The sequence below is a fragment of the Centrocercus urophasianus genome, unplaced genomic scaffold (assembly GCF_019232065.1).
Source record: "Centrocercus urophasianus isolate 14NV4802_14NV808 unplaced genomic scaffold, USGS_Curo_1.0 seq_10, whole genome shotgun sequence".
Taxonomy (NCBI): Eukaryota; Metazoa; Chordata; class Aves; order Galliformes; family Phasianidae; genus Centrocercus; species Centrocercus urophasianus.
In genome coordinates, this window is record NW_024884142.1 from 67,057,831 (window position 1) to 67,075,002 (window position 17,172).

The 17,172-nt window shown below is 33.9% G+C and overlaps 1 protein-coding gene across 1 annotated transcript in view; it reads left to right on the top strand.

Annotated features, from left to right (window-relative positions):
- Positions 1-17,172, top strand: part of RYR2 (ryanodine receptor 2) — a 340,802-nt gene that overhangs the window by 306,718 nt on the left and 16,912 nt on the right. The window contains exons 87-95 of the mRNA XM_042817920.1: positions 4,659-4,739; positions 5,453-5,541; positions 7,415-7,543; positions 8,543-8,647; positions 10,474-10,555; positions 11,573-12,876; positions 13,223-13,287; positions 15,096-15,243; positions 16,722-16,808. Coding sequence (XP_042673854.1) covers positions 4,659-4,739; positions 5,453-5,541; positions 7,415-7,543; positions 8,543-8,647; positions 10,474-10,555; positions 11,573-12,876; positions 13,223-13,287; positions 15,096-15,243; positions 16,722-16,808 — 2,090 coding nt within the window. The remainder of the gene's footprint in view (positions 1-4,658; positions 4,740-5,452; positions 5,542-7,414; positions 7,544-8,542; positions 8,648-10,473; positions 10,556-11,572; positions 12,877-13,222; positions 13,288-15,095; positions 15,244-16,721; positions 16,809-17,172) is intronic.

Consider the following 17,172-nt stretch of genomic DNA (forward strand, 5'->3'; position numbering starts at 1 on the left):
AAAAAAAAAAAGAGGATTCAAAACCAAACCAGTGTATAAATGCTTATTATCTTGTGATGGTTTTTCATTTTTTATTTAACACTCATACTCCGTCATTTCACTGTGAGTCAAAATATTCTTGAAAGTGCAGTGTTTTTTAAATGCCTTGCTTTCTGTTTCGTATCACATGGGAAGTTTATGCTTAGTTAATCTTAAATTTGGTAGGCGGTGTTCTAGAAAGATATTTTTAATTTTTAATTATTTTAAGAATTCATAAAGAAACTTGTGTATGTTAAGATGGAATTATTTTTCTTCCAATTGTAATTCACAATCAGGATGAACCTACTTCTGTGCATGTTGCTTGTAGTTTAAAATTCCCTGCTCTCTGAATAGCTATGAAAGCGTTTGTTTTAAATTTCTGTTTTCAATGAAATGTGTTAAATATATCTGGCGAATTGTACAGATAGAAAATAACAACAAGGATAGTTGTGACTGTCTCTGCTCAGTGCAGCGGAGTTGGACCAGATGACCTTTGAAGATCCCTTGCAACTCAAACCTATCAGTGTTCATTCTATGACCACTGAAACTCATCTAGAATTTAAACAAAACTCCCTTCCCTGAAGCCCTTCCCTGAAACAGTAATACCTTTCCAGTCTTTCGGGTATTGTAATGAAAAGTATTTCTCCAAGTTTTTTATCTGAAGAATTTTTAATATAGCTAAACCAGGTAACTCTCTGTAATAGACATAATTATCCCAGCTTATGGTTTGAGTTATGTGAAAAGGTGAATAAGATCCCAGGTAAGCAACATGACAGTTGATAGGGAAATTTCACATCTGAAATTTTAGTCATTTTGATTTCCCGTGCCATTTTCTTATTTTGCTTTGTCTTAAAGAGAACACTGCTAGTATATTGAATATTGCTAGTATATATATACAAACATAATGTACCAGTCTTTCACTGATACAATTTGTAGTAATATTGTTTTACTGCTCTCAGCAGTGTCTTCAATGGATATAATGCTAATATATTGGACTACAAACTTCTGAAATTCTAGACTGGTTTTAGACTAACCTTTTTATGTCTAAATTAATGTAAGAATAAATTTCAATTGCATTTAACTGATAGTGAATTTGTGAGACATCTTTAAAATATTAACATGAAAATAGAAATTTCAAGCAGACCATTTATATTGCTTTGCACCATATTTGACAATCTTTGTCACACGCTACTATGTCACTTATGGAACCAGGTTAGTTGATTTCCTCCTTCAGAAAGAAGTCTTGAAACTTTTCAGACAGGGAAAGAACATTTAAGCTGAAAGAATTAGCTTACTACCATAATACTTATCTGATAGCAAAACTCTTATTTTCTTTATTGATAATTAACACTGGCAAGATTTACATCTTTCCTGAAGAGGACTATTTTTTAAATAAGTAACAACAAATGGAGCTTGCAAATCCAAACCTCACTTTTAATTTTAAATAAAACCTATGATTCAGCAGTAATTATTTCAGGTTAAATTATTCAAGAAATCATACTGAAAATGGCAATTTTTAAACAGATAAAACTCACAAGTATAATCTAGATTAATGTCTAGGTTATAATCTTTTAGATGAATGCTGTCAAGTTTAACTTAACATCCCAAATTTTCTGTCATGTGTTGCAAACAGTAACTGTACCACACATGTAGAGATAATGTAATTTTAACATTTCAATTTACTTTTCAGACTATGAAGATTTTTTTTTTTAATTGTTTTATTTCTCCCCAGTTGAACAGTATTAGTAGGTTTTCAGGTAGCTTTTTCATATAACAGGAAGTTACTGTCTCCCCAGTAATACTGTCAGTAAATTGTTGTGCTTTTTTTTAATTAGAAAAACTGTATTTTTATTTTTAGCTATTAATATTGTATTGTGACTTTTTTTCTATTTGTAAGTTTTCAGAAGGCATATTATAATCAAATATTATTTTAGCATTGAATTTGATCTGATAGTTAAGGGTGTGTTATTAAATTGATTGGAAATGATACAAAATGCTTTGTAATGAAGACAGTGAGAGAATACATGAGGGCTATTTTCATCTGTTAATTACATGAAATCAGTAAATAAGCCTTTGTTCTCTGACATAGTCCTACAACGTGGTTTTCTAACTTCATTGTAATTCTCTGTAGTCTACACTGCAGTGGTATTTTCTACATTTATATTATTGTTTTTGAATCAGTGTTTGCATTTAGAAGGGGCACTTAAGTAGCTTGACTTCAGAGAAGTGAATCTTGGTGAGAAAATCTGTGCTTTTCTTTTTTGAATTAGATTCTTGAAGTGTCAAAGGCATGCAGCACACAGAATCCAATGCAATGTTATCAGTAAGAATAAATTTACTGTGAGAGATCTTTGTTCTTGCTTAGCTACCTTCAAAAAGAAGTTCTGATCCTTTCTGGAAGATGGATGTATCAATATTTCTGAGTAATAAAAGTCAAATGTGTTCCACAAAGGATATTAATTATAAACAATCAAGCAATAACAAAATAGAGAATTATCAAACTTGGACACATGCACTTTCAAGCAAACAGACATATTTCATTCTTTCAGTCAAACTTATTTTCATTTCCTGTATAGTTATACTTCTGTTCCTATACATCACAAACACAGGATATCACTTTTTCCAAAACTACACACATAAATTTTTTCATGTGTGTAGTCATACCATTTACAAACAACATGAGCAATGGCAGCATTTAGAATATTTTAACATATGTGTAAGAAAGTATGTGCCAGAATATACATCATATCAACAAAGACTAAAGAGGACAGTGTCAGGACAACCTGAGCCATGTTTTATGCAGTGTGCATATTTGAAAGTACATTTTCTAAATAAATGTTTGTGTGAAGTGGCATGAACTTGTGCGTGCAACAGCAAAGGTTTCTTAGATTTTATAGAAAGAAATGAATCTGCACTTCAATTCTGTAGTTTCCAACAAGGCACCTCTCTCAGTCTGTAAGTAACATCTGAAAAATAAAACTCCTGACAGTATCGACATTGGTTTTAGTCAGATTCTAGTCAGCTGTAAAAATGGATAACTAGCATTATTTTAAATCTTTGTATGCCCAAGCTGTTAGAAGCAGTGCTTTTTATTTATTATTTACTTTAAAACAGAGAAAACGATTATTTTCAAAAGGATTAACTTTTTCAGCATATGTGAGATTACATACATGCAATTTGATTTTGCAGAATTGTCCAATAACTTGCATTCATTTTTGATTTCTCTATGGTACAGCTGAATAAAATGTGCTCCCAAACCTTTTAAATATTAAAAATTGGGATTTGATTTATATCACTTATGAATTCTACTGGGTGTGCTAATAGCCAGAAGATAAGCTCTCCATGAACTCATACATGTAATCATTTTAAATTGAGACTTTCTGTTTTTCCTGTAGTTCTGAAAAATGTGAATTGATGAGAGTTCAAGGAAAAAAAAAGAGGTTTAAAAATATTGTAACTCACTCTGTAATCTTGTCCATGCAAATGACTTTGATTCAGTGATGTCTTTATATGTAAAAAACACAGTTGCGCCCTTTATGAATTTGATTTTGCAAGCTGTGGATATATCAACCATTTTCTCTGCAGTTCTACGTTTTTTCATCCTTCCATTTTGCTATCTAAAAATAACACTTGGCTATATATTCAAATCATGTATATTCTCAAAGAAAATAAGTTTAGTCCAATTTTATTTCCGTATGCATTCCAAATACTTGTTTGAAGTCCTAAAAGGGGGATTTCTTGCAGAACGTTTATTTGTTTTAATCACCAATATTATCTTATTATTATCTTTTATTGGCTGCTGTTCTACCTTTTTCGCAGTTGTGATTGTTTTCACTGACGAATTTTTTTTTCTTCTCATCTCACTTCAGTGTACACAGTTAACTGTAGGTGTTGAAATAATTGAAATAGTGTTGTTTTAATACAAGGCTTACTAGTGTTCTGTTGTCCATTGAAGAATCATTAAAACTGTTTTAAGATTTGTACTTAGGATATTGTCTGTCTAACAAAAAATGAACTTAAGGACCTAAGTCAATAAAGCACATAGGCATTTGTTCTAGTTCATCGTAAGTTTCTTGCTTTATTTTGTCAAGGGAAACAAAAGCCCAAGATCCATTTTATGTCAGCAGCAAATAGATACTAAATCCTGTCTAAATGATTATTGAGAATGCAGATAGCTATAAGTTTCCTGGGTTATTCTAAGATATTTTAAAATCTTATCATTTATTTGAGGAATGATTTTCATTACCGTTCAATTAATTCTCTTCTTAATTACTTTGTTTTTTGATGAATGGTAACCAAATTCATCTGTCCTAACCTTCGTTTGTAACACAGTGTTCATGCCTAGAATAATCAAACATGACTGTGAATCGTGGATTATTTCTAAAATGTTGCCATGCTCATGCTGCCATATTTATAAATCCAAAGTTGTTTTTTTTTTTTTGTTTTTTTTTTTTAAATTAAGACTTTTTGAAACAAACTGTCTGTCAAGCACAAGTCATATGTGCTTCAGGTAGATTGGAGGCTATAAATTTTCTCTTTCCTTCTTCCTTAAAATAAATTATGGAGATTTTCTGCAGGGAGCATGCTGTATTAGCTGTCAGCCTGTGATAATCTGTGCTTCCCATCTGGACTTTCTGCAGGAGAAAAGGTGATGCAGGATGATGAGTTCACCTGTGACCTCTTTCGCTTTCTTCAATTGCTTTGTGAAGGACACAATTCAGGTTTGTGGGCAACCTTCCAGATAAGCCAAGGTGGCACTAACTTAAAGATAACTAAAGATAAAAGCTCTTCACTGCTGTAAATTGGGCAGTCTTCATGACGTATTACATAATTTAGTGAAGCTGCTAGACAGATGGAAAAGAAAAATACTTATATGTGATAAAATATCAGGCTGTTTAATCTGTTTAATCTTTGTAGAAAAGGTACTGGTTTCCAAACTGATGAATTTTCAGTCTTGACCTGACTGGAAAAGGTAAACAATATAGGGAAATGTATGTGATTTGTAATTTCTAGCCAGTGATTGAGGGGAGAAAATAATTTGCTTTAACCATTGGACATATTTATGACCCTGCAATCAGGAATTGTATAAATATGAGACTTGATTTCATTGTCATTTTCATTTGCAAAATATATATTAGGCATCATTCTCTTGGTATTGATGGAATTCTAAGGATATAAAATTAGTCATAAATATGGCCAAATTAAATTTCTCCAGATGAAAAATAAAATCAAATTCCTGGTTTATGTTTTGCCGATAATTTTATATAGTCTCTGCAATAAAATGCTGAAACTCTTAAATACAATTAGTGGAAAAGTAAAAATCTGTTCCTTTAAGGTATACTTTCCTATATAATATTTAATCAGAATTTAATTAGCAATAATTCTGTAAATTTTGCACTTAAATTTACACTAAAACTTTAATTTGAAATTTTAGATTTTCAGAATTACCTGAGAACTCAGACTGGTAACAACACAACTGTTAATATTATCATTTCCACTGTGGATTACTTATTGAGAGTTCAGGTAAGTCAACTTCTGTACTAATTAAGTAGATTACAAAGATGACTAGTATTTGTTCAGCATTTACCATCACACTTTTTATGTATTTTGATCATAAGGTAGACTGTTATATGCAGAAACTCAGAATTTTTAAATTTCTTCGGAATTTCCTTCAGTGGTAAGTGATTTTTTGCAACAGAAAAGATCAAACTTCATCCTTAAAGCACTGCTCTGCCATAAAGGACATGGAAGTACTGAAAATAAGCCATCAATGTGCCCTGGCAGCCCAGAAAACCAACCATATCCTGTGCTGCATCTAGCCAGCAAGTAAAGAGTGGTGATCCTATCCTTCTACTCTGTGCAGACGAGACCTTACTAGGAGTACTGTGTCCAGATGTAGAGTCCTCAGAACAGGAGAGACGTATAGCTATTGTAGCATGTCCAGAGGAGGACCACAAAAATGATCAAGGGAATGGGATGCTTACCCTTTGAGGACAGGCTAAGAGAGCTGGGGCTGCTCAGACTGGAGAAGAGAAGGCTCCTGGGAGATCTGAGAGTGAACTTCTCAGTATCTAAAAAGTTTCTAAAAGAAAGAAGGGGATAGACACTTTAGCAAGGTCTGTTGTGATAAGACAAGAAGGGGAGTGGTTTGAAACTAAACTAGGGGAGGTTTAGATTGGATATAAGAAGGCTTTTTTTTTTTTTTTTTTTTTTTTTTTTTTTTTAACGGTAAGGGTGGTCAGACACTGGAATAGGTTGCCCAGAGAGGTAGTAGAGGATATCCCATCCCTGGAGACAGACAAGGTCAGGCTGGATGGGACTCTGGGCAGCCTCATCTAGCTCTAGGTTTCCTTGTTCACTGCAGAGGAGTTGGACTGGATGACCTTTAAGAGTTCCTTCCAACTCAAATGATTCTGTGATGCAGTGCATGCAGAAGGTAGGTAGGTGCTAATTGCACAGATCAGTGGATACAATTGTTGACTGACTCCAGATTCAGCCAACTTTGTCATCCATATACTGATTATTTTACAACTGTTTTGTTACATGCATGGCACCAAGTGAAACATGAGAATAGTTCATCATTTCCTAATGGATGTGTGTTGGGGTAAGGAGGAGGAGGAAAGCAGAAGCTAATTTAAAAATTTTTCAAGCATCTACTTTGAAGTTTATCCTTAATCTTTAAATATGAAAGCTTACCATTATTACTGGTAATGGTTAATCACTGTATGTGATACTTAATCAGCTTTGTTTCACTTTATTTATCTAGCTAAATTTTCTCGTAACCATTTATATATTGTGGCTATGAATTCCAATCTATTAAAATAAGTATTCTTTAAATTACTGCTGCTATCAGTGTTGCTATTTATCTTTACACAGTCTGTAGAAGTTGTGGGGATAATACAGCAATTTCTATTCCGTTCTTTCTTTGTTGAAACTTTCATGAGGTTTCCTTTGGGGAAGACAGAAGACAGAAACAGGCATCTTGCATACAAAACTACATTTGTTCCCTCTACTGAATGGGTATCAAGCACAGAGTATAAAGAGAGATTCTTTCATGAGCAGCATGCAGCATTACAGTAATATTGTGTCCTCCTGTTCAGAATGTGAACAATTTTATTTCTAAGAGCAGATGGCAACCAATCTCATTCCATTTTTTTCCTTTTTTTATAGTTTTTTTTTCTTTTTGTCAATTCATTATTGTTCATTATTGCTATCAGTTCCCTTAAGATGAAAATTCTTGAAGTAATTCTTGACAAACTGTGAAGGATCATTTAAAACATAAGCTAATTACTTTTCAGAACTATAATCCTAGCTAATATTTTTCAGATTTGATGAAGAATTGATTAGAGAAACTTTGATTGTGTAATCTCTTTGTGCTTCTCACGACTGTCTTTAGGAGTCAATTAGTGATTTCTACTGGTATTATTCTGGGAAGGATGTTATTGATGAACAAGGGCAACGAAATTTTTCCAAAGCCATCCAGGTTGCAAAACAAGTTTTCAATACTCTCACGGAGTATATCCAGGTAAAATATTTCATTATACTTTTATGGATTTGTAAGAAAATGAATAATGCTTTAGATATAAAAATAATGTAGGAAAAATGAAGCTTGGGTAGAGATATAAAATAGATGAAATTGTACTTCAAAATGATTTTAGGGCATTTATTCAAATAAGAAGTTGCATTACTGGCATTGCTCTTTTGGGGCCTTAATAATTCAGACAAATTTACACATATTAGTAAATAATTCTGTGATAGTAGGGTGGATTTTTAAATTAATTATTTCTGAGGCAGCTTTTATTTCCTTGCAACAAATAAAAAATGAAATGTTTCGCTGAATGATTAATCTCAAAATGTATTGAAAAAAATCTTGTACATATTATACTGAAGTGTGGTAACTTTGTGCTGAATAAATACGAGTAGCAGCAACTTACATGTGCTTACACGAGTTTTTTGTATACTTGTTTGGCAAATCACAAGAAATATTGTTAGCTAGTAAATATTTTATGTGCTATTGTCTGAGGTTTGAAAAGATTTTGGAATCTTGTTTTTTGGAAGTTGGAATTTTTGGAATAATATTTCTTAAGACTGTGTTTTACTAGTAGATTTGCTGGAAAAAAGCCAAACCAACAGATCAGGAATCCTAGTCTCTAATCTATTATAATAATTTTGCATCTGTACTGTATGAGGTTACTTCTAATTTACAAGTACATCAGCTTGAAAATTTGAACTCCTCTAACATTTGTAGTTTAAAGTTGTGAATAGCTATCCTATACTTTTTGTCCTTCTGAATTGTTAATTGGTGCTTGGCTAAAGCAGGGTCAGGATGGCTATTAGCAATTGGCTTTGCTCATGGTTCACGGTGTTATGAAATACGTAATTCTATTTATGCTTCTTTTTTCAAAGCATATTTTAAATGACGGGTCCCTACTTATAGCTCTCTCTTTGTTTTTGTTTTTTAAATTGAGTTTCTTACAGATAAAACCTGTTTTATTTTTTTCTGTTTTTGCAATGTTAAAATCAGGGGCCATGTACTGGGAATCAGCAAAGTCTGGCACACAGCAGGCTATGGGATGCTGTAGTTGGTTTTCTTCATGTATTTGCTCACATGCAGATGAAGCTGTCTCAGGTATCTTTTTGTTTTTCCTTTTAAAGTTAATGGCTTTTTAGTAAAGACAAATTGTACTTGTTACTGTGTTGGAGTAAGAACAGCAGTTGTTAGTGTAGATAAGAGGGAAAAATAAAAAAGAGGTGAAATAATAAAAAAAAAAAACATTTCAAGGTGTTAACTATGGAATTAAAGTAGGTGTGAATAGCAGGCCTATAAAAGAAATACTGACCATGGTCTGAAAGCTGATTAAATGAAGCTGAAAATGAATCATATCACCTGAAATCAGAAGAAAAAAAAAAGACAACTTAGCCAGCTCCAGTGTTTCCTATCAAAGTTCTGCCTCCTTGTTTTCTTTGATTTTGCACAAGACTTTCATGCAGGAACCATCTTCCCTATTTAGGTTCCTAGATCAAAGCAGACATCTACGTCTTCTCTATTCTCAGTAGAGAAAAATTGCAATTAATCTTTAGAATGAGTAAATTGCTTTTGGATGTGAGTACTCATTTCATGAACTACAGAGTATGGAAGACTAGCACAGGCCGCTCTGAAGAGGACTACAGTTAGAGAAGAGTCCTATCCTTAAACTCTGTGTTTTTTAGCTTCTTAATTTCTAAAAAGAATTCAGTTCACCTTATATTATACATTTTTATTCAAATGTAGTAATTCTCAGTTTTTTAAATAATTTGATATTTTCTGAGAATAGTGTAATAATTATGAAAGAGTTTCAGTTGTTAAACAATAAAACTCTGAAGGCTATGATGATTTGCTTATTTATTTATTTATTTATAATGTAGGTCAAGTGTTCATGAATGTGTTGTATTCTTTGAATGCGATGTATAGTTGAAAATAATCTACTTTAAATAATTTTCCTCCTTAGCCTTCAGATTTTACACCTCGAAAAAAAAAAAAAAAACCTGACCTAAGTCAGTTAATTTCTTACTGCTACAGATCTCGATTCTTATGGTTAAATAGATGACACCTTCCAGTAGATGGCATAATATTGAAAGCTGTTTTTCAAAGTGATGCACTGAATTTCTGCCTAAGTCTATTTCCAAATCTTTGTATATGCTGTCATGGTTTTGGAATATCTTTATTATGTTTGTAATAGAAAAAAAAGTTAATGGTTGGGAAGGCCACAGTGGTGTGACTATTGTGCCTCCTTCCTGAACCACTAAAGCAGCATGGAAAGTGATGTATAAGCAGTTACAGACAGCCAAATATATGTAAGGTAATTGTTGATTAAACAAACTGATTTGATTATTAGCAAGATCTGGTTTCACAGCAATGACAAGTGTATCGTTTGAGCTGTGCCAGCATTAATTCATACTGTCTTTTAGCTACTACATCTAGAAAATGATGATACACACCCTACCACTCCAGTCAAACCCAATGACCTTTGCTCAAAATGATTCATTGTTGTGTGCAGTTACTCACATTGTTCTGCACTGTGACGGGAACATCTTGCTCCAAATGTATGATAAGTAGAGACAATGTCTTTCTCTTGTATGGAGCTCAAACTCTTAGCCTTTAGGAGCTTGTTTAGATCCTATTATAATCATGTGGCACTTTCAGCCCTATGTGCTGCTGCCATTATTGTTTTTGCAAGGCTTCTAGGTTGTGAACTTGGTTATGTCAGCAGGAATGCTATTTTAGATGTCATTAATCATTACAGATGCATCATCTATGGGCTTGAGATACCCAGTTATTGCTTTATTGCTTTATTACCAGTCCCAATACTAATAACTGAATCTTTAAGTCTTCACAGGGTGATATCTACATAAACATATATGAATGTCAAGGAAGTCAATAGACATCTTATTTATATGTTTGTGTTTATTATTTAGGATTCCAGTCAAATTGAATTACTGAAAGAATTAATGGATCTTCAGAAGGATATGGTTGTCATGTTGCTGTCTATGCTGGAAGGTAGGTAAAATTTAATGTTTTTGTTTTCTTTTACAGTTGTTTTGTTAATAGTTAGGTTTTTAATTTTCATGTGATAGCTGTCAGAGTAGTTAGGTCTTTAATTGCATGAGAGATTTCTATAGTGTATTTGATATCATTTGTGTTGTGTCTGCCTGTCACAATTGTGTAAAATCCATCTATATCAGAAGTTATACTTTGTTTCTGTGAATTTGGCTTATCTTTTGGCTTTAAGTGAGAAATTTTACTGTTGGAGTTGGAATCCTAAATTCTGTGAATTGAACAAATTATTTGTCATTTTATTAACAGCCTTAATAGGTTACAGTTATTTTTATAGCCATCTTGGCCATAAATAATAGACTTCAATTCTCCTAGTGACTTAGTTCAAAGTTCTTTGAAACTAGTAATTGAAGATTGTCATTCCACAGAGAATGTGATTGTTGTCAAGAAATACATTTATGGTAGTTCCTATCTAGAGGCTGTCAATAGTATTCTGCTTAGAAATCCACAAACATAGACAATTGAAAGATAGTTTCTCTTTTTTGCTTCTTTCATGTACATTTGTTGTCTTGAAAGAACTAGGAGGGCAGCAAATGCAGGCTAAATTGCAGTGTAACATGGTTTGTTCACATGAGGTCAACCTAGAAGCAAAATAAATTCTTTGTTTATGTAGACAGCACTCTGTGAGGGAACTACTGAACTAGTCATCCTCACTAATTGATGCTGATTCTGTCTGGCACCACAGTAAAATGTGTAGTATTAGTATTGAAAATCTGCCCATGTTTAGTACTATATTAAGTTTAACAAATGTGCCTATGGCTTGTTTGTTCTTTATTTCTCTGTTGGCAAATATTCAGTTACATTTTAAACCAAGTCTTAGGATAGTGGCATTAGTAAAAGATTTCTGATTTTACAGCTGATTTCCTAATAAGAGTGTGATAGCCAATGGCTGATCAATCTTCCTCTCTGACGAAATGTTTGCTGCTATCAATATCTTTATCTTTGTGTTATTACATCTAGGTAATGTTGTGAATGGAACTATTGGCAAGCAAATGGTTGATATGCTTGTGGAATCGTCCAACAATGTGGAGATGATTCTGAAGTTTTTTGATATGTTCTTAAAACTGAAGGATTTGACTTCTTCTGATGCATTCAAAGAGTATGATCCTGATGGCAAAGGCATAATTTCAAAAAGAGATTTTCACAAGGCAATGGAAAGCCATAAGCATTACACCCAGTCTGAAACTGAATTTCTACTGTCATGTGCTGAAACAGATGAGAATGAGACTCTGGACTATGAGGAGTTTGTGAAACGATTCCATGAGCCTGCCAAAGACATTGGTTTCAATGTCGCTGTTCTCCTGACCAACCTCTCCGAACACATGCCCCATGATACTCGCTTGCAAACTTTTCTTGAACTGTCAGAAAGTGTGCTGAACTACTTTCAGCCTTTCCTTGGACGTATAGAAATCATGGGCAGTGCAAAGCGCATTGAACGAGTGTATTTTGAAATAAGCGAATCAAGTCGGACTCAGTGGGAAAAACCTCAGGTAAAAGAGTCAAAGAGACAGTTCATATTTGATGTTGTAAATGAAGGTGGGGAGAAAGAAAAGATGGAGCTTTTTGTTAATTTCTGTGAAGACACCATCTTTGAAATGCAACTGGCTGCCCAAATCTCTGAGTCAGATCTGAATGAAAGGTCAGCAAATAAAGAGGACAATGAGAAAGATAAGCCTGAGGAACAGGATCCTGGAATGGGTTTCTTCTCACTTGTAACTATGAAGTCAGCATTAGTAGCGCTCAAGTATAATTTAATGACTCTTATGAAAATGCTCAGCATGAAGAGCTTAAAGAAACAGATGAAAAAAGTGAAGAAAATGACCATGAAGGACATGGTTATGGCTTTATTTTCTTCCTACTGGAGCATTTTAATGGGCTTACTGCATTTTGCCTGTAGTGTCTTCCGGGGCTTCTTTCGCATCGTTTGCAGTTTGCTGCTTGGAGGAAGCCTAGTAGAAGGAGCAAAGAAAATCAAGGTGGCTGAGCTATTAGCCAATATGCCAGATCCCACTCAGGATGAGGTGCGTGGTGAAGGAGAAGAGGGGGAGAGGAAGCCAGCAGAAACTGCATTGCCTACTGAAGACTTGACTGATTTGAGAACTTTATCAGAGGAGAGTGATCTACTCTCAGATATATTTGGTTTGGATTTGAAACGAGAAGGTGGACAGTATAAATTGATTCCTCACAACCCAAATGCTGGTTTGAGTGATTTACTGAGCACTCCTTCCATAGCGCCAATGCCTGAGGCACAGGAAAAAGTCCAGGTAACCATACCTTTTATTTGTGCTGTATGTTTCTCTTCTTTATATATGAAGTATAGTCTTGAAACAAAACTTGCATCTGTTTTTGTGTTGCTTTTGTTGCATTTTCTAGGGAATCACATATAATCACTAAAGTTTGCCTTCTCTGACATCACAAACTGGAATGCTTACAGTCTTCTCTAAGTACCTGGTAATTTGGTTTGCTTATAATGCTAAAATGAAGGATTTTTTTTTTTTTTTCTCAGAGCTTCAATTGTTAAAAAAGTTGGAATTTTGCACTCTATATTTTTTCAACTAACTCTGTATAATAGTGTTTAGATACATTTAAAAAAAATGTTACCATCTCTAGGAACAGGTGAAAGAAGATGAAAAGGAAGAGAAGGAAGAAACAAAATCTGAACCTGAAAAAGCAGAGTATGTATAACTCTAACCAATTATCTTGGAAATATATTCGTTTCACTGAAAAATCAACTTGATTTATGCTTACTCCACTGCCTATAATTTTGTCTCCACATACCACAGCTGTTTGTTTTAATCCATCTTCATCATCAGGACATATTTGCAAGTGAAGTCCATGTAAATAATTTCACTCAGATTTATAAATATCAGTTTCAATAAAATGAGTACTCTTCTAAAAAAATCTTGAATCTGATAAATCAGATATATACAGTTTATACTGTTTTAATTGGGCTGACTTTCATCTGTTCATTTAGGGTTTTCTTGGTGAGTATGAGAATAAGAAGAAATTTTCTTGGAAAAATTGTAAGAGCATTTGTGTTCCAGAGTGGTTATCTATCCGGCTAGAGACTGAATCTGTTTTGCTCATCCCATTTGCTGTGGCATACTTTGAGCTATTTGGATTTTGCAAAAGCTTATTATTTCATTATGGTTTTTAATGAATTACTGAATACTTGTGCATTTTTATGGGGATCATTAGCATTTGATAAATAATAATTTGAGACTTTTTAAGACATGATAAAATCTAATGTTAATGAGATCACTGAGAATAAAAAAGCAAAACATAGGACTTGGCTTTAGCCAGTAAAAACATGGCACTGCATCCGCCTTTTTTATGGTTCTTGCTAAGTGTTTGGTTCCTGTTGTTGATATATTACTATCAAAATTCTGAGTGCACCCCTTACTCTCAAGCTATTTCCATACTGCCCTCCTGGGATGACGAACTCTTCCCCATAATTAATACTCTTTTTGTAATCAGTAAAACAGAAAATTTCTACAGATTTGTAGTGACTACATTAAAGGCGACTCTTTCAGACTTTTGAAGTTCACTGTTGATTGCACTGTTTGGCTATGTGAGTTGCAATGATACCTTTATTCTTTGTAAGGAATGCAAGAGTCCGGTGCTGTTAGCCGCCCTGAAGCCACCCCTAGCATAAGATAAACTTTCAAGTGAAAGTTGCTGAAAATATCCTACTATGAAGCAGCTTAGGACATCAGTTATTCTGTTTGTAGATACTCAGATTAATAATGTAAGGTGTAAGTTGTCTCTCACTCTGATTTGGCCTCAAATGGTCTTCTGTGATTCTTTCATCTATCATGATGTCAAGTCTCATTAGCTTCCAAAATAATTCTGAGTTCCTAAGATGTGCTTCAAGAAGGCAGCCCTCTGGCTATGATTTTTTTGTAAGCATCACAGTGATAGTCTCAGATTGAAATGCTGTCAAGCTTTCTTTCTCCTCTCTCCTCCTGGACAGAGTATTTATGTCATCCTCAACTGGACAGAAAAGCAGAAGTTAAACATGAAGCTTGGTTTGTAAATACAAGAAAAAACAGTATTCTTCAGTTTGTGTGAAAATCAGATTGTTCAAGTGCATGAGGTTGGATAGCAGTGCTCAGACACGCAGACAGTTGCACAGACATTTGCTAGCGCAAATATGAACTGCACAATTATGAAGCAGAGCTTTAGGTAATAAGTTTGGAAGATTCTTAGTTACCTGCCTCTACTAGTTAGCAATTGTCACTTCTCTAAGGTGACAAGCCAGTAAATTCAATTATCTGTAGATTTAACCAGAATGTCACAATTGCCAGTGCTTTATGCTGAGGATGAATGTCTATACTTATTACCAATTTTTATGCACTGCATGAATCATGACTACTTGAGCCAAATGAAAGGATGCAGTCTCTTCTCATAGGGTGTGGTTTAGTTATTTTTATGTCAATTTTATTAAATTGTAATGTTATTTTGGTTTCAATCGTGTCCTAAGAGGAGAGGATGGAGAAAAAGAAGAGAAAGCAAAGGAAGACAAAGCAAAACAGAAATTAAGACAGCTTCATACTCACAGATATGGAGAACAAGAAATTCAGGAATCAGCTTTCTGGAAGAAAATCATTGCATATCAACAGAAGCTTCTTGTAAGTTGTTTTCTGCCCTGTGGCTTACATGTTATGAGAGAGATATACCACAAAATTATGCTACCAAACTGAAGAAAACAAATATACTTCTGATAAGTCTCATTCATTCTTCTATCCACAGTCATCCATAAATTGGACATAAAGGCAAAGGTTTGGATTGATAAGTGAAAAACAGAACCAAACCGCAAACACAACAACAACAAAAGAAAGCAGCTGCTCACTCACTTTCTCAGATAAGGCCAGGGACAGACTTGGAAAGGTAAAATAGTGAGAGCTCAGGGTCTGAGATAAAGACGGTTTACTAGCAAAGCAAAAGCATCACATGGAAGCAAATCAAAGCAAAACAAGGAATTCATTTCCTGCCTTCCATGGGCAGCTTGGTGTTAAGCCAATCCCAGGAAAGCTGGGCAAATCATGTTTAATGACTGCTTGGGAAGACAAACGCCATCAATCTGAATATCCCTTGCTTGCTTCCCCCCTCTTTCCCCTGGCATCTATTGCTGGGTGTGTGGCCTATATGTCACTTACGCCAGCTTTGGAATCTTAAGAGTCTCTACAATCCCAGCCAAAACCATTAAAAAAAAAAAAAAAAAAAAAAGCCATTTCCCAGGTTGTAAAAAGCAAGTAGAAGAATATTTATGTACTGGGAATATACAGCGGCCTACATCAAAAAAATTTTACAACTGGTAAAAATAACCTCTCAGAAAGATAGAAACAATGTAATGTTGCCTTCTTTTAAATGTTCTTATGCACGGACTTCTTATGTGATACGCTGTTAATTATATGATGAGAAGTAAGGGGTAAAAGTTATGTGGATGAGGGAAACGCATTTGCAAAATTGGGAATAAATTTTCTTCAACTTTTTCTGGCTTTTGAATAGCACAATTTTGCAACCTTGAAATTTTTGCTTTTTTTAAACAGTTAATTCATTTCTTAAACTGTTGTTTTTTAGATAAATGGAAGGATATTGATAGAAACTTCTTTGAAGGTGATTCATAAGGAATTTATATGTTGTGAAACTTCTTTAAAATGAAGTATCCCAACTGACAAGATGAAATGACTGTAAATCTAGATATTGTTTTGAAACTTAAATATTCAGTCCACCGTAGAACATAGGTTTAAGCAAGAATTTCCTCATTGGAACAAAATTTTTCTCAAAGTTTGCTGTGCTTCAGCTTTCATTTTTGATGTTCTTAATATCAGAAGGGATAGAAATACATGAAAAGTTTATTTAATGCATAATTTTCCCGTCTTCTGACATTGAAGGCACTAAAGTAAACTAGCGTGGCTGATATCCTACGTACCATATAGTCTGACTGAAATTGTGGGAAATTCTGAAGCAGAATGAAAAAATGATCTGTTTTTCAGATTAAGATTGAACGTTCATCACACTTCTGATAATTTATTAGTTATGTAGCTTACTTTCTCTAAAACAATACTTAATGATGAATTTCAGGATTGTGGTATTTTTATTTCAGAACTATTTTGCTCGAAACTTTTATAACATGAGGATGTTGGCATTGTTTGTTGCCTTTGCCATCAACTTCATCCTGCTTTTCTATAAGGTATGTTCATCATACTGCTACTTTTAAAGTTGGATTCTGAAAAGTATTCAGGTTTTGTAGACTGTGTTCTCTTGTAAAAAAAAAAAAAAACAAAAAACAAAAAAAAAACTGCCAACCTAATAGAATTAATACCTTCTGCAAACTGATACTTCAGAGATCTAACAGTGATAGCTGATGTGTTTGCATGAAATACGCAAATAGCTATTTCCTGAGTTCTGTGCTATGACAAATGCAGCAGAATGAAAGTATCTGTGCCTCAGGTGCTCCATTTCATAGTACAGTGACTCAGCCAACTCCAATTTTCACTAACAACTTAGGCTAATACACCTCAGCTGAGATGTCTTCTTGTGTCCTCACGATCCCT